The sequence below is a fragment of the Eucyclogobius newberryi genome, unplaced genomic scaffold (assembly GCF_026437365.1).
Source record: "Eucyclogobius newberryi isolate DKJ021-1_F unplaced genomic scaffold, fEucNew1.0.hap1 SCAF_7, whole genome shotgun sequence".
Lineage (NCBI taxonomy): Eukaryota > Metazoa > Chordata > Actinopteri > Gobiiformes > Gobiidae > Eucyclogobius > Eucyclogobius newberryi.
The window spans coordinates 660,736-686,527 of NW_027316389.1; the positions used below are offsets into that span (position 1 = coordinate 660,736).

General features: G+C 40.5%; 1 protein-coding gene across 1 annotated transcript in view; it reads right to left on the reverse strand.

Moving 5' to 3' along the window:
- Positions 1–4,849: 4,849 nt before the first annotated feature.
- Positions 4,850–25,792, reverse strand: part of LOC140349281 (nucleobindin-2-like) — a 117,235-nt gene continuing 96,292 nt past the window's right edge. Inside the window, exons 4-9 of the mRNA XM_072435555.1 lie at positions 14,986–15,082; positions 14,497–14,682; positions 11,618–11,708; positions 11,083–11,141; positions 5,110–5,196; positions 4,850–4,972 (exon numbers count right to left, since the gene is read on the reverse strand). Coding sequence (XP_072291656.1) covers positions 4,850–4,972; positions 5,110–5,196; positions 11,083–11,141; positions 11,618–11,708; positions 14,497–14,682; positions 14,986–15,082 — 643 coding nt within the window. The remainder of the gene's footprint in view (positions 4,973–5,109; positions 5,197–11,082; positions 11,142–11,617; positions 11,709–14,496; positions 14,683–14,985; positions 15,083–25,792) is intronic.

The window sequence follows — 25,792 nt, forward strand, 5'->3', positions numbered from 1 at the left end:
GTTTCTGTGGTGTTTCTGTGGTGTTTATGTGATGTTTCTGTGGTGTTTCTGTGGTGTTTCTGTGGTGTTTCTGTGGTGTTTCTGTGGTGTTTATGTGGTGTTTCTGTGATGTTTCTGTGGTGTTTCTGTGGTGTTTCTGTGGTGTTTCTGTGGTGTTTATGTGGTGTTTCTGTGGTGTTTCTGTGGTGTTTCTGTGGTGTTTATGTGGTGTTTCTGTGGTGTTTATGTGGTGTTTATGTGGTGTTTCTGTGGTGTTTCTGTGGTGTTTATGTGGTGTTTATGTGATGTTTCTGTGGTGTTTCTGTGATGTTTCTGTGGTGTTTCTGTGGTGTTTCTGTGGTGTTTCTGTGATGTTTCTGTGGTGTTTCTGTGATGTTTCTGTGGTGTTTCTGTGATGTTTCTGTGGTGTTTCTGTGGTGTTTCTGTGGTGTTTCTGTGATGTTTCTGTGGTGTTTCTGTGGTGTTTCTGTGATGTTTCTGTGATGTTTCTGTGGTGTGTCTGTGGTGTTTCTGTGGTGTTTCTGTGGTGTTTCTGTGGTGTTTCTGTGGTGTTTCTGTGATGTTTCTGTGGTGTTTCTGTGATGTTTCTGTGGTGTTTCTGTGGTGTTTCTGTGGTGTTTCTGTGGTGTTTCTGTGGTGTTTCTGTGATGTTTCTGTGGTGTTTCTGTGGTGTTTCTGTGGTGTTTCTGTGGTGTTTATGTGGTGTTTCTGTGGTGTTTATGTGATGTTTCTGTGATGTTTCTGTGGTGTTTATGTGGTGTTTCTGTGATGTTTATGTGGTGTTTCTGTGGTGTTTCTGTGGTGTTTCTGTGGTGTTTATGTGGTGTTTATGTGATGTTTCTGTGGTGTTTCTGTGGTGTTTCTGTGATGTTTCTGTGGTGTGTCTGTGATGTTTCTGTGGTGTTTCTGTGGTGTTTCTGTGATGTTTCTGTGGTGTTTATGTGGTGTTTCTGTGGTGTTTCTGTGGTGTTTCTGTGATGTTTCTGTGGTGTTTCTGTGATGTTTCTGTGGTGTTTCTGTGATGTTTCTGTGGTGTTTCTGTGGTGTTTCTGTGGTGTTTATGTGGTGTTTCTGTGGTGTTTCTGTGGTGTTTCTGTGATGTTTCTGTGATGTTTCTGTGGTGTTTCTGTGGTGTTTCTGTGGTGTTTATGTGGTGTTTATGTGGTGTTTATGTGGTGTTTCTGTGGTGTTTATGTGGTGTTTCTGTGATGTTTCTGTGGTGTTTCTGTGGTGTTTATGTGGTGTTTATGTGGTGTTTCTGTGATGTTTATGTGGTGTTTCTGTGATGTTTCTGTGGTGTTTCTGTGATGTTTCTGTGGTGTTTCTGTGGTGTTTCTGTGGTGTTTCTGTGATGTTTATGTGGTGTTTCTGTGATGTTTCTGTGGTGTTTATGTGATGTTTCTGTGGTGTTTCTGTGGTGTTTCTGTGGTGTTTCTGTGATGTTTCTGTGGTGTTTCTGTGGTGTTTCTGTGGTGTTTCTGTGGTGTTTATGTGGTGTTTCTGTGGTGTTTCTGTGGTGTTTATGTGGTGTTTCTGTGGTGTTTCTGTGGTGTTTCTGTGGTGTTTCTGTGATGTTTCTGTGATGTTTATGTGGTGTTTCTGTGGTGTTTCTGTGGTGTTTCTGTGATGTTTCTGTGGTGTTTATGTGGTGTTTCTGTGATGTTTCTGTGATGTTTCTGTGGTGTTTCTGTGGTGTTTATGTGGTGTTTCTGTGATGTTTCTGTGGTGTTTCTGTGGTGTTTCTGTGATGTTTCTGTGATGTTTCTGTGATGTTTCTGTGGTGTTTCTGTGGTGTTTCTGTGATGTTTCTGTGGTGTTTATGTGGTGTTTCTGTGGTGTTTCTGTGATGTTTCTGTGGTGTTTCTGTGGTGTTTCTGTGGTGTTTCTGTGGTGTTTCTGTGATGTTTCTGTGGTGTTTCTGTGGTGTTTCTGTGGTGTTTCTGTGGTGTTTCTGTGATGTTTCTGTGGTGTTTCTGTGATGTTTCTGTGGTGTTTCTGTGGTGTTTCTGTGATGTTTCTGTGGTGTTTATGTGGTGTTTATGTGATGTTTCTGTGGTGTTTCTGTGGTGTTTCTGTGGTGTTTATGTGATGTTTCTGTGGTGTTTCTGTGGTGTTTCTGTGGTGTTTCTGTGGTGTTTATGTGATGTTTCTGTGGTGTTTCTGTGGTGTTTCTGTGGTGTTTCTGTGGTGTTTCTGTGGTGTTTCTGTGGTGTTTCTGTGGTGTTTCTGTGGTGTGTCTGTGATGTTTCTGTGGTGTTTCTGTGGTGTTTCTGTGGTGTTTCTGTGGTGTTTATGTGGTGTTTATGTGGTGTTTCTGTGATGTTTATGTGGTGTTTCTGTGGTGTTTATGTGGTGTTTATGTGGTGTTTCTGTGGTGTTTCTGTGATGTTTCTGTGGTGTTTCTGTGGTGTTTCTGTGGTGTTTCTGTGGTGTTTCTGTGATGTTTCTGTGGTGTTTCTGTGGTGTTTATGTGGTGTTTCTGTGGTGTTTCTGTGGTGTTTCTGTGGTGTTTCTGTGGTGTGTCTGTGATGTTTCTGTGGTGTTTCTGTGGTGTTTCTGTGGTGTTTCTGTGGTGTTTCTGTGGTGTTTCTGTGGTGTTTCTGTGGTGTTTCTGTGGTGTTTATGTGGTGTTTATGTGGTGTTTCTGTGATGTTTATGTGGTGTTTCTGTGGTGTTTATGTGGTGTTTATGTGGTGTTTCTGTGGTGTTTCTGTGATGTTTCTGTGGTGTTTCTGTGGTGTTTCTGTGGTGTTTCTGTGGTGTTTCTGTGATGTTTCTGTGGTGTTTATGTGGTGTTTCTGTGGTGTTTATGTGGTGTTTCTGTGATGTTTCTGTGGTGTTTCTGTGATGTTTCTGTGGTGTTTATGTGGTGTTTATGTGATGTTTCTGTGGTGTTTCTGTGGTGTTTCTGTGATGTTTATGTGGTGTTTCTGTGGTGTTTCTGTGGTGTTTCTGTGGTGTTTATGTGATGTTTCTGTGGTGTTTCTGTGGTGTTTCTGTGGTGTTTATGTGGTGTGTCTGTGGTGTTTCTGTGGTGTTTCTGTGGTGTTTCTGTGGTGTTTCTGTGGTGTTTCTGTGGTGTTTATGTGGTGTTTCTGTGGTGTTTCTGTGGTGTGTCTGTGATGTTTATGTGGTGTTTCTGTGGTGTTTCTGTGGTGTTTCTGTGGTGTGTCTGTGATGTTTATGTGGTGTTTCTGTGATGTTTATGTGGTGTTTCTGTGGTGTTTATGTGGTGTTTCTGTGGTGTTTCTGTGGTGTTTCTGTGGTGTTTCTGTGGTGTTTCTGTGGTGTTTCTGTGATGTTTATGTGGTGTTTCTGTGGTGTTTCTGTGGTGTTTCTGTGGTGTTTCTGTGATGTTTCTGTGGTGTTTCTGTGGTGTTTCTGTGGTGTTTCTGTGGTGTTTCTGTGATGTTTCTGTGGTGTTTCTGTGATGTTTCTGTGGTGTTTCTGTGGTGTTTCTGTGGTGTTTCTGTGATGTTTCTGTGGTGTTTCTGTGGTGTTTCTGTGGTGTTTCTGTGGTGTTTCTGTGGTGTTTCTGTGGTGTTTCTGTGGTGTTTCTGTGGTGTTTCTGTGGTGTTTCTGTGATGTTTCTGTGGTGTTTCTGTGGTGTTTCTGTGGTGTTTCTGTGGTGTTTCTGTGATGTTTATGTGGTGTTTCTGTGGTGTTTCTGTGGTGTTTCTGTGGTGTTTCTGTGATGTTTCTGTGGTGTTTATGTGGTGTTTCTGTGATGTTTATGTGGTGTTTCTGTGGTGTTTCTGTGGTGTTTCTGTGATGTTTCTGTGATGTTTCTGTGGTGTTTATGTGGTGTTTATGTGGTGTTTCTGTGGTGTTTCTGTGGTGTTTCTGTGATGTTTCTGTGGTGTTTCTGTGATGTTTCTGTGGTGTTTCTGTGGTGTTTCTGTGGTGTTTCTGTGGTGTTTCTGTGGTGTTTATGTGGTGTTTCTGTGGTGTTTCTGTGGTGTTTCTGTGATGTTTCTGTGATGTTTCTGTGATGTTTCTGTGGTGTTTCTGTGGTGTTTCTGTGGTGTTTCTGTGATGTTTCTGTGGTGTTTCTGTGGTGTTTCTGTGATGTTTCTGTGGTGTTTCTGTGATGTTTCTGTGGTGTTTCTGTGGTGTTTCTGTGGTGTTTCTGTGATGTTTCTGTGGTGTTTCTGTGGTGTTTCTGTGATGTTTCTGTGGTGTTTCTGTGGTGTTTCTGTGATGTTTCTGTGGTGTTTCTGTGATGTTTCTGTGGTGTTTCTGTGATGTTTCTGTGGTGTTTCTGTGATGTTTCTGTGATGTTTCTGTGGTGTTTCTGTGATGTTTCTGTGATGTTTATGTGGTGTTTCTGTGGTGTTTCTGTGGTGTTTCTGTGATGTTTATGTGGTGTTTCTGTGATGTTTCTGTGGTGTTTATGTGGTGTTTCTGTGATGTTTCTGTGGTGTTTCTGTGATGTTTCTGTGGTGTTTCTGTGGTGTTTATGTGGTGTTTATGTGATGTTTCTGTGGTGTTTCTGTGGTGTTTCTGTGGTGTTTATGTGATGTTTCTGTGGTGTTTCTGTGGTGTTTCTGTGGTGTTTCTGTGGTGTTTCTGTGGTGTTTCTGTGGTGTTTATGTGGTGTTTCTGTGGTGTTTCTGTGGTGTTTCTGTGGTGTTTCTGTGGTGTTTCTGTGATGTTTCTGTGATGTTTCTGTGGTGTTTATGTGATGTTTCTGTGGTGTTTCTGTGGTGTTTCTGTGGTGTTTCTGTGATGTTTCTGTGATGTTTCTGTGGTGTTTCTGTGATGTTTCTGTGGTGTTTCTGTGGTGTTTCCGGTTTAGTCCCGGTTTAGTCCCGGTTTAGTCCCGGTTTAGTCCCGGTTTAGTCCCGGTTTAGTCCCGGTTTAGTCCCGGTTTAGTCCTGACCTCCCATTCTTCGTTCTTGTGGAATTCCTCTTTTTCGGTGAAGTCCATAAACTCTTGTTTAGAGATGATTTGGTCGCTGTTTGTGTCGTACTGGAACACAAGAACCTCAGATCTGGTTATGATCCCTGTCAGGAGCCTCAGATCTGGTTATGATCCCTGTCAGGAGCCTCAGATCTGGTTATGATCCCTGTCAGGAGCCTCAGATCTGGTTATGATCCAGGTCGTACCATGTTCATCAGTTCTTCTCTCATTTCGAGTCGTTTCTCCTCCAGTTCCATCATGTCCATGTCGTTCTGGTCGAAGACTTTGGCCAACTGCAAACACAGAGAACTGAGAGTCATGTGGTGCCTGAGGTTCCTGTACAGGTCTTATACTGAGAGTCATGTGGTGCCTGAGGTTCCTGTACAGGTCTTATACTGAGAGTCATGTGGTGCCTGAGGTTCCTGTACAGGTCTTATAATTAGAGTCATGTGGTGCCAGAGGTTCCTGTACAGGTCTTATACTGAGAGTCATGTGGTGCCTGAGGTTCCTGTACAGGTCTTATACTGAGAGTCATGTGGTGCCTGAGGTTCCTGTACAGGTCTTATACTGAGAGTCATGTGGTGCCGGAGGTTCCTGTACAGGTCTTATACTGAGAGTCATGTGGTGCCTGAGGTTCCTGCACAGGCCTTATACTGAGAGTCATGTGGTGCCTGAGGTTCCTGCACAGGTCTTATACTGAGAGTCATGTAGTGCCTGAGGTTCCTGTACAGGTCTTATACTGAGAGTCATGTGGTGCCTGAGGTTCCTGTACAGGTCTTATACTGAGAGTCATGTGGTGCCTGAGGTTCCTGTACAGGTCTTATACTGAGAGTCATGTGGTGCCGGGGGTTCCTGTACAGGTCTTATACTGAGAGTCATGTGGTGCCTGAGGTTCCTGTACAGGTCTTATACTGAGAGTCATGTGGTGCCTGAGGTTCCTGTACAGGTCTTATACTGAGAGTCATGTGGTGCCTGAGGTTCCTGTACAGGTCTTATACTGAGAGTCATGTGGTGCCTGAGGTTCCTGTACAGGTCTTATACTGAGAGTCATGTGGTGCCTGAGGTTCCTGTACAGGTCTTATACTGAGAGTCATGTGGTGCCTTAGGTTCCTGTACAAGTCTTATACTGAGAGTAATGTGGTGCCGGGGGTTCCTGTACAGGTCTTATACTGAGAGTCATGTGGTGCCTGAGGTTCCTGTACAGGTCTTATACTGAGAGTCATGTGGTGCCTGAGGTTCCTGTACAGGTCTTATACTGAGAGTCATGTGGTGCCTGAGGTTCCTGTACAGGTCTTATACTGAGAGTCATGTGGTGCCTGAGGTTCCTGTACAGGTCTTATACTGAGAGTCATGTGGTGCCTGAGGTTCCTGTACAGGTCTTATACTGAGAGTCATGTGGTGCCTGAGGTTCCTGTACAGGTCTTATACTGAGAGTCATGTGGTGCCTTAGGTTCCTGTACAGGTCTTATACTGAGAGTCATGTGGTGCCTGAGGTTCCTGTACAGTTCTTAAACTGAGAGTCATGTGGTGCCTGAGGTTCCTGTACAGTTCTTATACTGAGAGTCATGTGGTGCCTGAGGTTCCTGTACAGTTCTTACTGCAGATGACAGACGCTTGAGTCATGAGGAGGAAGTGAAGAATCTCTGGCTCAAATCTGTTCTTACCACATGGAAGGAGCTGATCAGAACTAAACTAAACAAACATGTTACAAACTTAAACTGGTAAAACTTTATGACCAAAAGTTTTGTACAAATAGAACTGACCTGAGACTCATTAAACACAAATGGAAAGAGAAGCTCATGTTGTTTTGACAGATGAAGAGCGGGAAAATGTGTCCTGTTTCTTCATAACTCCAGGTCAAAGGTCTTTAGAATGTACTTTAGAATGTATTTAGAATGTACTTTTTGAATGTACTTTAGAATGTATTTTGAATGTACTTTTGAATGTACTTTAGAATGTATTTTGAATGTACTTTAGAATGTACTTTAGAATGTACTTTAGAATGTATTTTGAATGTACTTTAGAATGTATTTTGAATGTACTTTAGAATGTATTTTGAATGTACTTTTAGAATGTATTTTGAATGTACTTTTAGAATGTATTTTAGAATGTACTTTTAGAATGTATTTTGAATGTACTTTAGAATGTACTTTAGAATGTACTTTTAGAATGTATTTAGAATGTACTTTAGAATGTATTTTGAATGTACTTTAGAATGTACTTTTAGAATGTATTTTGAATGTACTTTAGAATGTACTTTAGAATGTACTTTAGAATGTATTTTGAAAGTACTTTAGAATGTACTTTAGAATGTACTTTAGAATGTATTTTGAAAGTACTTTAGAATGTATTTAGAATGTACTTTTTGAATATACTTTAGAATGTACTTTAGAATACACTTTAGAATGTACTTTAGAATGTACTTTAGAATACACTTTAGAATGTACTTTAGAATGTACTTTAGAATGTACTTTAGAATGTATTTTGAAAGTACTTTAGAATGTATTTAGAATGTACTTTTTGAATATACTTTAGAATGTACTTTAGAATGTATTTTGAAAGTACTTTAGAATGTATTTAGAATGTACTTTAGAATGTACTTTTAGAATGTATTTTGAATGTACTTCAGAATGTACTTTAGAATGTACTTTTAGAATGTACTTTAGAATGTACTTTAGAATGTATTTTGAAAGTACTTTAGAATGTACGTAAGAATGTATTTTGAAAGTACTTTAGAATGTACTTTAGAATATACTTTAGAATGTACTTTAGAATGTATTTTGAAAGTACTTTAGAATGTATTTAGAATGTACTTTTTGAATATACTTTAGAATGTACTTTAGAATGTGTTTTGAAAGTACTTTAGAATGTACTTTAGAATGTACTTTAGAATGTATTTAGAATGTACTTTTTGAATGTACTTTCGAATGTATTTTGAATGTACTTTTGAATGTACTTTAGAATGTACTTTTTTAATGTACTTTAGAATGTACTTTTTTTAATGTACTTTAGAATGTACTTTAGAATGTATTTTGAAAGTACTTTAGAATGTATTTAGAATGTACTTTTTGAATATACTTTAGAATGTACTTTAGAATGTATTTAGAATGTACTTTTTGAATGTACTTTAGAATGTACTTTTGAATGTACTTTAGAATGTACTTTTTGAATGTACTTTAGAATGTACTTTTTTAATGTACTTTAGAATGTACTTTAGAATGTACTTTTTGAATGTACTTTAGAATGTACTTTAGAATGTACTTTAGAATGTACTTTAGAATGTATTTTGAAAGTACTTTAGAATGTACTTTAGAATATACTTTAGAATGTACTTTAGAATGTACTTTAGAATTTATTTTGAAAGTACTTTAGAATGTATTTAGAATGTACTTTTTGAATATACTTTAGAATGTACTTTAGAATGTACTTTAGAATGTACTTTAGAATGTACTTTTTGAATGTACTTTAGAATGTATTTTGAATGTACTTTTGAATGTACTTTAGAATGTACTTTTTGAATGTACTTTAGAATGTACTTTTTTTTAATGTACTTTAGAATGTACTTTAGAATGTACTTTAGAATGTACTTTTTGAATGTACTTTAGAATGTACTTTAGAATGTACTTTAGAATGTACTTTAGAATGTATTTTGAAAGTACTTTAGAATGTACTTTAGAATGTATTTAGAATGTACTTTTTGAATGTACTTTAGAATGTATTTTGAATGTACTTTTGAATGTACTTTAGAATGTACTTTAGAATGTACTTTAGAATGTACTTTTAGAATGTATTTTGAATGTACTTCAGAATGTACTTTAGAATGTACTTTTAGAATGTACTTTAGAATGTACTTTAGAATGTATTTTGAAAGTACTTTAGAATGTACGTAAGAATGTATTTTGAAAGTACTTTAGAATGTACTTTAGAATATACTTTAGAATGTACTTTAGAATGTGTTTTGAAAGTACTTTAGAATGTACTTTTTTTAATGTACTTTAGAATGTACTTTAGAATGTACTTTAGAATGTACTTTTTGAATGTACTTTAGAATGTACTTTAGAATGTACTTTAGAATGGACTTTAGAATGTATTTTGAAAGTACTTTAGAATGTACTTTAGAATATACTTTAGAATGTACTTTAGAATGTGTTTTGAAAGTACTTTAGAATGTACTTTTTTTAATGTACTTTAGAATGTACTTTAGAATGTACTTTTTGAATGTACTTTCGAATGTATTTTGAATGTACTTTTGAATGTACTTTAGAATGTACTTTTTTAATGTACTTTAGAATGTACTTTTTTTAATGTACTTTAGAATGTACTTTAGAATGTATTTTGAAAGTACTTTAGAATGTATTTAGAATGTACTTTTTGAATATACTTTAGAATGTACTTTAGAATGTATTTAGAATGTACTTTTTGAATGTACTTTAGAATGTACTTTTGAATGTACTTTAGAATGTACTTTTTGAATGTACTTTAGAATGTACTTTTTTTAATGTACTTTAGAATGTACTTTAGAATGTACTTTAGAATGTACTTTTTGAATGTACTTTAGAATGTACTTTAGAATGTACTTTAGAATGGACTTTAGAATGTATTTTGAAAGTACTTTAGAATGTACTTTAGAATATACTTTAGAATGTACTTTAGAATGTACTTTAGAATTTATTTTGAAAGTACTTTAGAATGTATTTAGAATGTACTTTTTTAATATACTTTAGAATGTACTTTAGAATGTACTTTAGAATGTACTTTAGAATGTACTTTTTGAATGTACTTTAGAATGTATTTTGAATGTACTTTTGAATGTACTTTAGAATGTACTTTTTGAATGTACTTTAGAATGTACTTTTTTTAATGTACTTTAGAATGTACTTTAGAATGTACTTTAGAATGTACTTTTTGAATGTACTTTAGAATGTACTTTAGAATGTACTTTAGAATGTACTTTAGAATGTATTTTGAAAGTACTTTAGAATGTACTTTAGAATATACTTTAGAATGTACTTTAGAATGTACTTTAGAATGTATTTTGAAAGTACTTTAGAATGTACTTTAGAATGTATTTAGAATGTACTTTTTGAATGTACTTTAGAATGTATTTTGAATGTACTTTTGAATGTACTTTAGAATGTACTTTTTTAATGTACTTTAGAATGTACTTTAGAATGTATTTTGAAAGTACTTTAGAATGTATTTAGAATGTACTTTTTGAATATACTTTAGAATGTACTTTAGAATGTATTTTGAAAGTACTTTAGAATGTACTTTAGAATATACTTTAGAATGTACTTTAGAATGTACTTTAGAATGTATTTTGAAAGTACTTTAGAATGTATTTAGAATGTACTTTTTGAATATACTTTAGAATGTACTTTAGAATGTATTTTGAAAGTACTTTAGAATGTACTTTAGAATGTACTTTAGAATGTATTTTGAAAGTACTTTTTGAATGTACTTTAGAATGTATTTTGAATGTACTTTTGAATGTACTTTAGAATGTACTTTTTGAATGTACTTTAGAATGTACTTTTTTAATGTACTTTAGAAAGTACTTTAGAATGTACTTTTTGAATGTACTTTAGAATGTACTTTAGAATGTATTTTGAAAGTACTTTAGAATGTATTTAGAATGTACTTTAGAATGTACTTTAGAATGTACTTTTTTAATGTACTTTAGAAAGTACTTTAGAATGTACTTTTTGAATGTACTTTAGAATGTACTTTAGAATGCATTTTGAAAGTACTTTAGAATGTATTTAGAATGTACTTTAGAATGTATTTAGAATGTACTTTAGAATGTACTTTAGAATGTACTTTTTGAATGTACTTTAGAATGTACTTTAGAATGTATTTTGAAAGTACTTTAGAATGTATTTAGAAAGTACTTTAGAATGTATTTAGAATGTACTTTAGAATGTACTTTAGAGTGTATTTAGAATGTAGTTTTTGAATGTACTTTAGAATGTATTTAGAATGTACTTTAGAATGTATTTTGAAAGTACTTTAGAATGTATTTAGAATGTACTTTAGAATGTATTTAGAATGTACTTTAGAATGTACTTTAGAGTGTATTTAGAATGTAGTCTTTGGACAATTGGACATTCGCAAAATAAAAAAAACTAAAATAATGTCTCGTCTCAGAATTCAAACTCGTTGGTGTTTTTCTCTTTGACCTCTTTAGTGAAGAGAACCTCCAGTTCAGCCTCGTCCAGGAACCCATCCTGGTTCATGTCTGCAACAGAACACAGACCCGGTTCAGACCCGGTTCAGACTCAGTTCAGACCCGGTTCAGACTCAGTTCAGACCCGGTTCAGACCCGGTTCAGACCCGGTTCAGACTCAGTTCAGACTCAGTTCAGACCCGGTTCAGACCCGGTTCAGACTCAGTTCAGACCCGGTTCAGACCCGGTTCAGACCCGGTTCAGACTCGGTTCAGACCCGGTTCAGACTCAGTTCAGACCCGGTTCACACCCGGTTCAGACCCGGTTCAGACCCGGTTCAGACTCAGTTCAGACCCGGTTCGGACCCGGTTCGGACCCGGTTCAGACTCAGTTCAGACCCGGTTCAGACTCAGTTCAGACCCGGTTCAGACCCGGTTCAGACTCAGTTCAGACCCGGTTCGGACCCGGTTCGGACCCGGTTCAGACTCAGTTCAGACCCGGTTCAGACCCGGTTCAGACCCGGTTCAGACCCGGTTCAGACTCAGTACCGTGCAGTGTGAACAAAGTCTTTGAGTTGAAGTCTTCCTCGTCCAAACCGTCCATGTCGTGCCAGACGTCCTTCAGCTGCTGCTCACTGCCCTGGAACACACGTGACACAGAGCAATCTGTGGAACCAGAACCAAGAACGACTCTGTGGAACCAGAACCAAGAACGACTCTGTGGAACCAGAAACAAGAACGACTCAGTGGAACCAGAACTAAGAACGACTCTCTGTGGAACAAGAACCAAGAACGACTCTCTGTGGAACAAGAACCAAGAACGACTCTGTGGAACCAGAACCAAGAACGACTCTGTGGAACCAGAACTAAGAATGACTCTCTGTGGAACCAGAACCAAGAATGACTCTCTGTGGAACCAGAACCAAGAATGACTCTCTGTGGAACAAGAACCAAGAACGACTCTCTGTGGAACCAGAACCAAGAACGATTCTACGCGGAACCAGAACCAAGAACGACTCTCTGCGGAACCAGAACCAAGAACGGCTCTCTGTGGAAAAAGAACCAAGAACGACTCTCTGTGGAACCAGAACCAAGAACGGCTCTCTGCGGAACCAGAACCAAGAACGACTCTCTGTGGAACCAGAACCAAGAATGACTCTCTGTGGAACCAGAACCAAGAATGACTCTCTGTGGAACAAGAACCAAGAACGACTCTCTGTGGAACCAGAACCAAGAACGATTCTACGCGGAACCAGAACCAAGAACGACTCTCTGCGGAACCAGAACCAAGAACGTCTCTCTGTGGAAAAAGAACCAAGAACGACTCTCTGCGGAACAAGAACTAAGAACAATTCTCTGCGGAACAAGAACCAAGAACGACTCTCTGCGGAACCAGAACCAAGAACGACTCTCTGAGGAACCAGAATCAAGAACGGCTCTCTGCGGAACAAGAACCAAGAACGATTCTCTGCGGAACAAGAACCAAGAACGATTCTCTGCGGAACCAGAACCAAGAACGACTCTCTGCGGAACCAGAACCAAGAACGACTCTCTGAGGAACCAGAATCAAGAACGGCTCTCTGCGGAACAAGAACCAAGAACGATTCTCTGCGGAACAAGAACCAAGAACAATTCTCTGCGGAACAAGAACCAAGAACGACTCTCTGCGGAACCAGAACCAAGAACGACTCTCTGAGGAACCAGAATCAAGAACGGCTCTCTGCGGAACAAGAACCAAGAACGATTCTCTGCGGAACAAGAACCAAGAACGATTCTCTGCGGAACCAGAACCAAGAACGACTCTCTGCGGAACCAGAACCAAGAACTATTCTCTGCGGATCCAGAACCAAGAACGACTCTCTGTGGAACCAGAACCAAGAACGGCTCTCTGTGGAACCAGAACCAAGAACGACTCAGTGGAACCAGAACTAAGAACGACTCTCTGTGGAACCAGAACCAAGAATTACTCTCTGTGGAACCAGAACCAAGAATGACTCTCTGTGGAACAAGAACCAAGAACGACTCTCTGTGGAACCAGTACCAAGAACGATTCTCTGCGGAACAAGAACTAAGAACAATTCTCTGCGGAACAAGAACCAAGAATGACTCTCTGTGGAACCAGAACCAAGAACGGCTCTCTGTGGAACCAGAACCAAGAACGACTCAGTGGAACCAGAACTAAGAACGACTCTCTGTGGAACCAGAACCAAGAATGACTCTCTGTGGAACCAGAACCAAGAACGACTCTCTGTGGAACAAGAACCAAGAACGACTCTCAGTGGAACCAGAACCAAGAACGACTCTCTGCGGAACCAGAACCAAGAACGGCTCTCTGTGGAAAAAGAACCAAGAACGACTCTCTGCGGAACAAGAACTAAGAACAATTCTCTGCGGAACAAGAACCAAGAACGACTCTCTGCGGAACCAGAACCAAGAACGACTCTCTGAGGAACCAGAATCAAGAACGGCTCTCTGCGGAACAAGAACCAAGAACGATTCTCTGCGGAACAAGAACTAAGAACGATTCTCTGCGGAACAAGAACCAAGAACGACTCTCTGCGGAACCAGAACCAAGAACGACTCTCTGAGGAACCAGAACCAAGAACGACTCTCTGAGGAACCAGAATCAAGAACGGCTCTCTGCGGAACAAGAACCAAGAACGATTCTCTGCGGAACAAGAACTAAGAACGATTCTCTGCGGAACAAGAACCAAGAACGACTCTCTGCGGAACCAGAACCAAGAACGACTCTCTGAGGAACCAGAATCAAGAACGGCTCTCTGCGGAACAAGAACCAAGAACGATTCTCTGCGGAACAAGAACTAAGAACGATTCTCTGCGGAACAAGAACCAAGAACGATTCTCTGCGGAACAAGAACTAAGAACGATTCTCTGCGGAACCAGAACCAAGAACGACTCTCTGCGGAACCAGAACCAAGAACGATTCTCTGCGGATCCAGAACCAAGAACGACTCTCTGTGGAACCAGAACCAAGAACGACTCTCTGAGGAACCAGAACCAAGAACGACTCTCTGAGGAACCAGAATCAAGAACGGCTCTCTGCGGAACAAGAACCAAGAACGATTCTCTGCGGAACAAGAACTAAGAACGATTCTCTGCGGAACAAGAACCAAGAACGACTCTCTGCGGAACCAGAACCAAGAACGACTCTCTGAGGAACCAGAATCAAGAACGGCTCTCTGCGGAACAAGAACCAAGAACGATTCTCTGCGGAACAAGAACTAAGAACGATTCTCTGCGGAACAAGAACCAAGAACGATTCTCTGCGGAACAAGAACTAAGAACGATTCTCTGCGGAACCAGAACCAAGAACGACTCTCTGCGGAACCAGAACCAAGAACGATTCTCTGCGGATCCAGAACCAAGAACGGCTCTCTGTGCAATAACAGTGTGTCAACAGGACTTACAGGGTGGTTGACTTTGGAGTGGTTTCTGTGCTTCTCCTTGGTCTCCTGCAGGTGGCGCTCTTGGCTCAGTCGCTCCTCTGGCGTCATGTGCTTGAGTCGCTCCCGTCGCTCGTGTTCCTTCAGCAGCTCGTGTTGTTTGAAGATCTGGTGCTGCTGCTTGTCCGTCTCCTTAAGGTCGTTGGTGGCCTGGAAGCACAAGCGTCAGATGCCCTCCCTGTGTGTCAGATGCCCTCCCTGTGTGTCAGATGCCCTCCCTGTGTGTCAGATGCCCTCCCTGTGTGTCAGATGCCCTCCCTGTGGGTCAGATGCCCTCCCTGTGTGTCAGATGCCCTCCCTGTGAGTCAGATGCCCTCCCTGTGTGTCAGATGCCCTCCCTGTGTGTCAGATGCCCTCCCTGTGAGTCAGATGCCCTCCCTGTGTGTCAGATGCCCTCCCTGTGGGTCAGGTGCCCTCCCTGTGTGTCAGATGCCCTCCCTGTCTCATACGTACAGCTTTGATGAGCCGGTCCAGGTCTTCCACATCGAACTCATGAGGGTTTGTGAAGTCCAAGTGGTTGAGCAAAGCCTGATGGTCCCTGAGCTGAGCACAGAACAAAGACCTTTCAGCTATACAGAGGCCATGTTTAGTCCTGACTCTGGCACCAGCAGGAGGCCGGTCCATGTTTAGTCCTGACTCTGGCACCAGCAGGAGGCCGCTCCATGTTTAGTCCTGACTCTGGCACTAGCAGGAGGCCGGTCCATGTTTAGTCCTGACTCTGGCACCAGCAGGAGGCCGGTCCATGTTTAGTCCTGACTCTGGCACCAGCAGGAGGCCGGTCCATGTTTAGTCCTGACTCTGGCACCAGCAGGAGGCCGGTCCATGTTTAGTCCTGACTCTGGCACCAGCAGGAGGCCGCTCCATGTTTAGTCCTGACTCTGGCACCAGCAGGAGGCCGGTCCATGTTTAGTCCTGACTCTGGCACCAGCAGGAGGCCGGTCCATGTTTAGTCCTGACTCTGGCACTAGCAGGAGGCCGGTCCATGTTTAGTCCTGACTCTGGCACCAGCAGGAGGCCGGTCCATGTTTAGTCCTGACTCTGGCACCAGCAGGAGGCCGGTCCATGTTTAGTCCTGACTCTGGCACCAGCAGGAGGCCGGTCCATGTTTAGTCCTGACTCTGGCACCAGCAGGAGGCCGGTCCATGTTTAGTCCTGACTCTGGCACCAGCAGGAGGCCATTACAGTCTGGTTTAGACACTATAAACCTTCTGCAAAACATTGATCATAAGATTTTAACATCTTTGATTAGTTATTTCCATGTTGTAAGCACAGATTTTACCCAGGGATTTGTATTAAAGGATTGGAATGCTGATTGAATTTGGTCTTGTTTGGTTAAGATGACATAATTTTGTCTGTTCTATATTTTAAACATTGTTCTTTCAGCAGAACTTGTTGATCCTCTCAAGACTCTCATGACTTTCATAACTCATGACTCTCATGACTCTCATGACTCTCATGACTCTCATAACTCTCATAACTCTCATGACTCTCATAACTCTCATGACTCTCATGACTCTCATAACTCTCATAACTCTCATGACTCATAAATCTCATGACTCTCATAACTCTCATAACTCTCATGACTCTCATGACTCTCATGACTCTCATGACTCTCATGACTCTCATGACTCTCATAACTCTCATAACTCTCATGACTCTCATAACTCTCATAACTCTCATGACTCTCATAACTCTCATAACTCTCATAACTCTCATGACTCTCATGATTCTCATGACTCTCATGACTCTCATGACTCTCATGACTCTCATGACTCTCATGACTCTCATGACTCTCATGACTCTCATAACTCTCATGACTCTCATGACTCTCATGACTCTCATAACTCTCATGACTCTCATGACTCTCATGACTCTCATGACTCTCATGACTCTCATGACTCTCATGACTCTCATAACTCTCATGACTCTCATGACTCTCATGACTCTCATGACTCTCATGACTCTCATGACTCTCATGACTCTCATGACTCTCATGACTCTCATGACTCTCATGACTCTCATGACTCTCATGACTCTCATGACTCTCATGACTCTCATGACTCTCATGACTCTCATAACTCTCATGACTCTCATGACTCTCATGACTCTCATGACTCTCATGACTCTCATGACTCTCATGACTCTCATGACTCTCATGACTCTCATGACTCTCATGACTCTCATAACTCTCATAACTCTCATAACTCTCATGACTCTCATGACTCTCATGACTCTCATGACTCTCATAACTCTCATAACTCTCATAACTCTCATGACTCTCATGACTCTCATGACTCTCATAACTCTCATAACTTTCATAACTCTCATAACTCTCATGACTCTCATAACTCTCATGACTCTCATGACTCTCATGACTCTCATAACTCTCATAACTCTATTTCCGGTCTCTTCTTGACATGATTTTCCTCTAACAATTTAATATTTCTTGCAGATCTTTGAGCTTTTTCTCCCTTTGATTCTTTCTCTGAGGCAATGTCTATAACGTGTCCTCTCAACACGGCTTGCAAAGCGTCCCAAAGGAGGCGGAGTCTCATGTTCCTCCAGATCAGTCTTTTGTCTTTAAACAAAGGTCATGAAGCAGCTGCATTGAACCTCCAGAAATATAATGTCCAGCTCTGACCTGCTCAGCTTCTGTCAGGTCAGGAGCAGTCATAGTACTAGTATTTGTAGTATTTGCAGTAGTGTCAGTACCTTTTCCTTCTGTCAGGTCATGCTTTGTCTTCAGGAGCAGTCTCAGGCGGGTGACTTCTTTTCTCTTGAGTTTGTCCAGTTTAGTCCTGATGCTGCGATGCACAAAGTCCAGCTCCTCAGACAGAGGTCCATCCTGAGCACACAAACACACACTGTGTTGTTGTTGTTGTGGTTGTTGTTGTTATTGTTGTTGTTGGTGTTGTTGTGGTTGTTGTTCTGGTTGTTGTTGTTGTTGTTGTCGTCGTTGTTGTGGTGGTGGTTGTTGTGGTTATTGTGGTTGTTGTGGTTATTGTTGTTGGTGTTGTGGTTGTTGTTGTTGTGGTTGTTGTCGTTGTTGTTGTGGTGGTGGTTGTTGTTAGTGTTGTTGTGGTTGTTGTTGTGGTGGTAGTTGTGGTTGTCGTCGTTGTTGTGGTGGTGGTGGTTGTTGTTGTGGTGGTTATTGTGTTTGTTGTGGTTATTGTTGTTGGTGTTTTGGTTGTTGTTGGTGTTGTTGTTGTGGTGGTTGTTGTGGTTGTTGTGTTTATTGTGATTGTTTTGGTTGTGGTTGTTGTGGTTATTGTGATTGTTATGGTTGTTGTTGTCGTCATCGTTGTTGTTGTGGTGGTTGTTGTTGTTGGTGTGGTGGTTGTTGTTGTTGTGGTTGCTGTTGTGGTCGTTGTTGTTATTTTGTTTGTTGTTGTCGTTGTTGTTGTTGTTGGTGTTGTTGTGGTTGTTGTTGTGGCTGTTGTTGTTGTGGTTGTTGTGGTTGTTGTTGTGGTTGTTTTTGTTGTGGTTGTTGTGGTTGTTGTTGTGGTTATTGTTGGTGTGGTGGTTGTTGTTGTTGTGGTTGTTGTTGTTGTTGGTGGTGTGGTTGTTGTTGTGGTTGTTGGTGTGGGGGTTGTTGTGATTGTTGTTGTTGTTGTGGTGATTGTTGTTGTGGGGGTTGTTGTTGTTGTGGTTGTTGTTGTTGTTTTTGTTGTTGGTGTGGTTGTTGTTGTGGTTGTTGGTGTGGGGGTTGTTGTGGTTGTTGTTGTTGTGGTTGTTGTGTTTGTGGTTATTGTGGTTGTTGTTGTTGTGGTTGTTGTGGTTATTGTGGTTGTTTTTGTTGTTGTGGTTGTTGCGATTGTTGTTGTTGTGGTTGTTGTGGTTGTTGTGGTTCATAACTCTCATGACTCATGACTCTCATAACTCATGACTCTCATAACTCTCATAACTCTCATAACTCATGACTCTCATGACTCTCATAACTCTCATAACTCTCATAACTCTCATAACTCATGACTCTCATAACTCTCATAACTCTCATAACTCATGACTCTCATGACTCTCATAACTCTCATAACTCTCATAACTCTCATAACTCATGACTCTCATAACTCTCATGACTCCCATGACTCTCATAACTCTCATGACTCTCATGACTCTCATGACTCATAACTCTCATGACTCTCATGACTCTCATGACTCTCATAACTCTCATAACTCTCATGACTCTCATGACTCTCATAACTCTCATGACTCTCATGACTCATAACTCTCATGACTCTCATGACTCATAACTCTCATAAATCTCATAACTCTCATGACTCTCATAACTCTCATCATTCACAAGACTCTCATAAATCTCATAACTCTCATGACTCTCATGACTCTCATGACTCTCATGACTCTCATGACTCTCATGACTCTCATAACTCTCATCATTCACAAGACTCTCATAAATCTCATAACTCTCATGACTCTCATAACTCTCATAACTCTCATAACTCTCATGACTCTCATGACTCTCATGACTCTCATGACTCTCATAACTCATAACTCTCATAACTCTCATGACTCTCATGACTCTCATAACTCGCATGACTCTCATGACTCTCATGACTCTCATGACTCTCATGACTCTCATAACTCTCATGACTCTCATGACTCTCATGACTCTCATGACTCTCATGACTCTCATGACTCTCATGACTCTCATAACTCTCATGATTCACAAGACTCTCATAAATCTCATAACTCTCATGACTCTCATAACTCTCATAACTCTCATAACTCTCATGACTCTCATGACTCTCATAACTCGCATGACTCTCATAACTCTCATAACTCTCATAACTCTCATGACTCTCATGACTCTCATGACTCTCATGACTCTCATGACTCTCATAACTCTCATAACTCTCATAACTCTCATGACTCTCATAACTCTCATAACTCTCATAACTCTCATAACTCTATTTCCGGTCTCTTCTTGACATGATTTTCCTCTAACAATTTAATATTTCTTGCAGATCTTTGAGCTTTTTCTCCCTTTGATTCTTTCTCTGAGGCGATGTCTATAACGTGTCCTCTCAACACGGCTTGCAAAGCGTCCCAAAGGAGGCGGAGTCTCATGTTCCTCCAGATCAGTCTTTTGTCTTTAAACAAAGGTCATGAAGCAGCTGCATTGAACCTCCAGAAATATAATGTCCAGCTCTGACCTGCTCAGCTTCTGTCAGGTCAGGAGCAGTCATAGTACTAGTATTTGTAGTATTTGCAGTATTGTCAGTACCTTTTCCTTCTGTCAGGTCATGCTTTGTCTTCAGGAGCAGTAATAGTACTAGTATTTGTAGTATTTGCAGTAGTGTCAGTACCTTTTCCTTCTGTCAGGTCATGCTTTGTCTTCAGGAGCAGTCTCAGGCGGGTGACTTCTTTTCTCTTGAATTCGTCCAGTTTAGTCCTGATGCTGCGATGCACAAAGTCCAGCTCCTCAGACAGAGGTCCATCCTGAGCACACAAACACACACTGTGTTGTTGTTGTTGTGGTTGTTTTTGTTATTGTTGTTGTTGGTGTTGTTGTGGTTGTTGTTCTGGTTGTTGTTGTTGTTGTCGTCGTTGTTGTGGTGGTGGTTGTTGTGGTTATTGTGGTTGTTGTGGTTATTGTTGTTGGTGTTGTGGTTGTTGGTGTTGTGGTTGTTGTTGTTGTGGTTGTTGTCGTTGTTGTTGTGGTGGTGGTTGTTGTTAGTGTTGTTGTGGTTGTTGTTGTGGTGGTAGTTGTGGTTGTCGTCGTTGTTGTGGTGGTGGTGGTTGTTGTTGTGGTGGTTATTGTGTTTGTTGTGGTTATTGTTGTTGGTGTTTTGGTTGTTGTTGGTGTTGTTGTTGTTGTGGTGGTGGTTGTTGTGGTTGTTGTGTTTATTGTGATTGTTTTGGTTGTGGTTGTTGTGGTTATTGTGATTGTTATGGTTGTTGTTGTCGTCATCGTTGTTGTTGTGGTGGTTGTTGTTGTTGGTGTGGAGGTTGTAGTTGTTGTGGTTGTTGTTGTGGTCGTTGTTGTTATTTTGGTTGTTGTTGTCGTTGTTGTGGTTATTGTGGTTGTTGTTGTTGTGGTTGTTGTTGTGGTTGTTTTTGGTGTGGTTGTTGTTGTGGTTGTTGTTGGTGTGGTGGTTGTTGTTGTTGTGGTTGTTGTTGTTGTTGGTGGTGTGGTTGTTGTTGTGGTTGTTGGTGTGGGGGTTGTTGTGATTGTTGTTGTTGTTGTGGTGATTGTTGTTGTGGGGGTTGTTGTTGTTGTAGTTGTTGTTGTTTTTGTTGTTGGTGTGGTTGTTGTTGTGGTTGTTGGTGTGGGGGTTGTTGTGGTTGTTGTTGTTGTGTTTGTGGTTATTGTGGTTGTTGTTGTTGTGGTTGTTGTGGTTATTGTGGGTTGTTGTTGTTGTTGTGGTTGTTGCGATTGTTGTTGTTGTGGTTGTTGTGGTTGTTGTGGTTCATAACTCTCATGACTCATGACTCTCATAACTCTCATAACTCTCATGACTCTCATGACTCTCATGACTCTCATGACTCTCATGAGTCTCATGACTCTCATAACTCTCATAACTCTCATAACTCATGACTCTCATGACTCTCATAACTCTCATGACTCTCATAACTCTCATAACTCTCATAACTCTCATAACTCTCATAACTCTCATAACTCATGACTCTCATGACTCTCATAACTCTCATGACTCTCATGACTCTCATGACTCTCATAACTCTCATGACTCATAACTCTCATAACTCTCATAACTCTCATAACTCTCATAACTCATGACTCTCATGACTCTCATAACTCTCATAACTCTCATGACTCTCATGACTCTCATAACTCTCATAACTCTCATGACTCCCATGACTCTCATAACTCTCATGACTCTCATGACTCTCATGACTCTCATGACTCTCATGACTCATAACTCTCATGACTCTCATAACTCTCATGACTCTCATGACTCATAACTCTCATAACTCTCATGACTCTCATAACTCTCATTACTCCCTTGACTCCCATGACTCTCATAACTCTCATGACTCTCATAACTCTCATAACTCTCATGACTCTCATGACTCTCATGACTCTCATGAGTCTCATGACTCTCATAACTCTCATGACTCATGACTCTCATAACTCTCATGACTCATAACTCTCATAACTCTCATAACTCTAATAACTCATGACTCTCATAACTCTCATAACTCTCATGACTCTCATAGCTCTCATGACTCATGACTCTCATAACTCTCATAACTCTCATAACTCTCATAACTCTCATGACTCATAACTCTCATAACTCTCATAACTCTCATAACTCATGACTCTCATGACTCTCATGACTCTCATAACTCATGACTCTCATGACTCTCATGACTCTCATAACTCTCATGACTCATGACTCTCATGACTCTCATGACTCTCATAACTCTCATGACTCATAACTCTCATAACTCTCATAACTCTCATAACTCATGACTCTCATGACTCTCATGACTCTCATAACTCTCATGACTCATGACTCTCATAACTCTCATGACTCATAACTCTCATAACTCTTATGACTCTCATAACTCTCATGACTCATAACTCTCATAACTCTCATAACTCTCATGACTCTCATAACTCTCATGACTCTCATGACTCTCATGACTCTCATGACTCTCATAACTCTCATGACTCTCATAACTCTCATGACTCTCATGACTCTCATGACTCTCATGACTCTCATAACTCTCATTACTCTCATGACTCTCATGACTCTCATAACTCTCATGACTCTCATAACTCTCATAACTCTCATAACTCTCATGACTCTCATGACTCTCATAACTCTCATGACTTTCATAACTCTCATGACTCATAACTCTCATGACTCTCATGACTCTCATAACTCTCATGACTCTCATGACTCTCATGACTCTCATGACTCATAACTCTCATGACTCTCATAACTCTCATGACTCATAACTCTCATAACTCTCATGACTCTCATGACTCTCATAACTCTCATAACTCTCATAACTCTCATGACTCTCATGACTCATAACTCTCATGACTCTCATAACTCTCATGACTCATAACTCTCATGACTCTCATAACTCTCATGATTCACAAGACTCTCATAAATCTCATAACTCTCATGACTCTCATAACTCTCATAACTCTCATAACTCTCATAACTCTCATAACTCTCATGACTCTCATGACTCTCATAACTCGCATGACTCTCATGACTCTCATGACTCTCATGACTCTCATGACTCTCATAACTCATAACTCTCATGACTCTCATGACTCTCATGACTTTCATGACTTTCATGACTCTCATGACTCTCATGACTCTCATGACTCTCATGACTCTCATAACTCTCATAACTCTCATAACTATCATGACTCTCATGACTCTCATGACACTCATGACTGTCATAACTCTCATAACTCTCATAACTCTCATGACTCTCATAACTCTCATAACTCTCATGACTCTCATAACTCTCATAACTCTCATGACTCTCATGACTCTCATAACTCGCATGACTCGCATGACTCTCATGACTCTCATGACTCTCATGACTCTCATGACTCTCATGACTCTCATAACTCATGACTCTCATGACTCTCATGACTCTCATGACTCTCATGACTTTCATGACTTTCATGACTCTCATGACTCTCATAACTCTCATGACTCATAACTCTCATAACTCTCATGACTCTCATAACTCTCATGACTCTCATGACTCTCATGACTCTCATAACTCTCATAACTCTCATGACTCTCATGACTCTCATAACTCTCATGACTCTCATAACTCTCATGACTCTCATGACTCTCATGACTCTCATAACTCTCATGACTCTCATAACTCTCATGACTCTCATAACTCTCATAACTCTCATGACTCTCATGACTCATGACTCTCATGACTCTCATAACTCTCATAACTCTCCTGACTCTCATGACTCTCATGACTATCATGACTCTCATAACTCATAACTCTCATGACTCTCATGACTCTCATGACTCTCATAACTCTCATGACTCTCATGACTCTCATGACTCTCATGACTCTCATAACTCTCATAACTCTCATAACTATCATGACTCTCATGACACTCATGACTGTCATAACTCTCATAACTCTCATAACTCTCATGACTCTCATAACTCTCATAACTCTCATGACTCTCATAACTCTCATAACTCTCATGACTCTCATGACTCTCATAACTCGCATGACTCGCATGACTCTCATGACTCTCATGACTCTCATGACTCTCATGACTCTCATGACTCTCATAACTCATGACTCTCATGACTCTCATGACTCTCATGACTCTCATGACTCTCATGACTTTCATTACTTTCATGACTCTCATGACTCTCATAACTCTCATGACTCATAACTCTCATAACTCTCATGACTCTCATAACTCATGACTCTCATGACTCTCATGACTCTCATGACTCTCATGACTCTCATGACTCATGACTCTCATGACTCTCATAACTCTCATAACTCTCATGACTCTCATGACTCTCATGACTATCATGACTCTCATAACTCATAACTCTCATGACTCTCATGACTCTCATGACTCTCATAACTCTCATGACTCTCATGACTCTCATGACTCTCATGACTCTCATAACTCTCATAACTCTCATAACTATCATGACTCTCATGACACTCATGACTGTCATAACTCTCATAACTCTCATAACTCTCATGACTCTCATAACTCTCATAACTCTCATGACTCTCATAACTCTCATGACTCTCATGACTCTCATGACTCTCATAACTCTCATGACTCTCATAACTCTCATGACTCTCATAACTCTCATAACTCTCATGACTCTCATGACTCATGACTCTCATGACTCTCATAACTCTCATAACTCTCATAACTCTCATGACTCTCATGACTCTCATGACTATCATGACTCTCATAACTCATAACTCTCATGACTCTCATGACTCTCATGACTCTCATGACTTTCATGACTTTCATGACTCTCATGACTCTCATAACTCTTATGACTCTCATGACTCTCATGACTCTCATGACTCTCATGACTCTCATGACTCTCATGACTCTCATAACTCTCATAACTCTCATGACTCTCATGACTCTCATGACTCTCATGACTCTCATAACTCTCATAACTCTATGTCCAGCTCTGACCTGCTCAGCTTCTGTCAGGTCAGGAGCAGTCATAGTACTAGTATTTGTAGTATTTGCAGTATTGTCAGTTCCTTTTCCTTCTGTCAGGTCATGCTTTGTCTTCAGGAGCAGTAATAGTACTAGTATTTGTAGTATTTGCAGTAGTGTCAGTACCTTTTCCTTCTGTCAGGTCATGCTTTGTCTTCAGGAGCAGTCTCAGGCGGGTGACTTCTTTTCTCTTGAATTCGTCCAGTTTAGTCCTGATGCTGCGATGCACAAAGTCCAGCTCCTCAGACAGAGGTCCATCCTGAGCACACAAACACACACTGTGTTGTTGTTGTTGTGGTTGTTTTTGTTATTGTTGTTGTTGGTGTTGTTGTGGTTGTTGTTCTGGTTGTTGTTGTTGTTGTCGTCGTTGTTGTGGTGGTGGTTGTTGTGGTTATTGTGGTTGTTGTGGTTATTGTTGTTGGTGTTGTGGTTGTTGGTGTTGTGGTTGTTGTTGTTGTGGTTGTTGTCGTTGTTGTTGTGGTGGTGGTTGTTGTTAGTGTTGTTGTGGTTGTTGTTGTGGTGGTAGTTGTGGTTGTCGTCGTTGTTGTGGTGGTGGTGGTTGTTGTTGTGGTGGTTATTGTGTTTGTTGTGGTTATTGTTGTTGGTGTTTTGGTTGTTGTTGGTGTTGTTGTTGTTGTGGTGGTGGTTGTTGTGGTTGTTGTGTTTATTGTGATTGTTTTGGTTGTGGTTGTTGTGGTTATTGTGATTGTTATGGTTGTTGTTGTCGTCATCGTTGTTGTTGTGGTGGTTGCTGTTGTTGGTGTGGTGGTTGTAGTTGTTGTGGTTGTTGTTGTGGTCGTTGTTGTTATTTTGGTTGTTGTTGTCGTTGTTGTGGTTATTGTGGTTGTTGTTGTTGTGGTTGTTGTTGTGGTTGTTTTTGGTGTGGTTGTTGTTGTGGTTGTTGTTGGTGTGGTGGTTGTTGTTGTTGTGGTTGTTGTTGTTGTTGGTGGTGTGGTTGTTGTTGTGGTTGTTGGTGTGGAGGTTGTTGTGATTGTTGTTGTTGTTGTGGTGATTGTTGTTGTGGGGGTTGTTGTTGTTGTGGTTGTTGTTGTTTTTGTTGTTGGT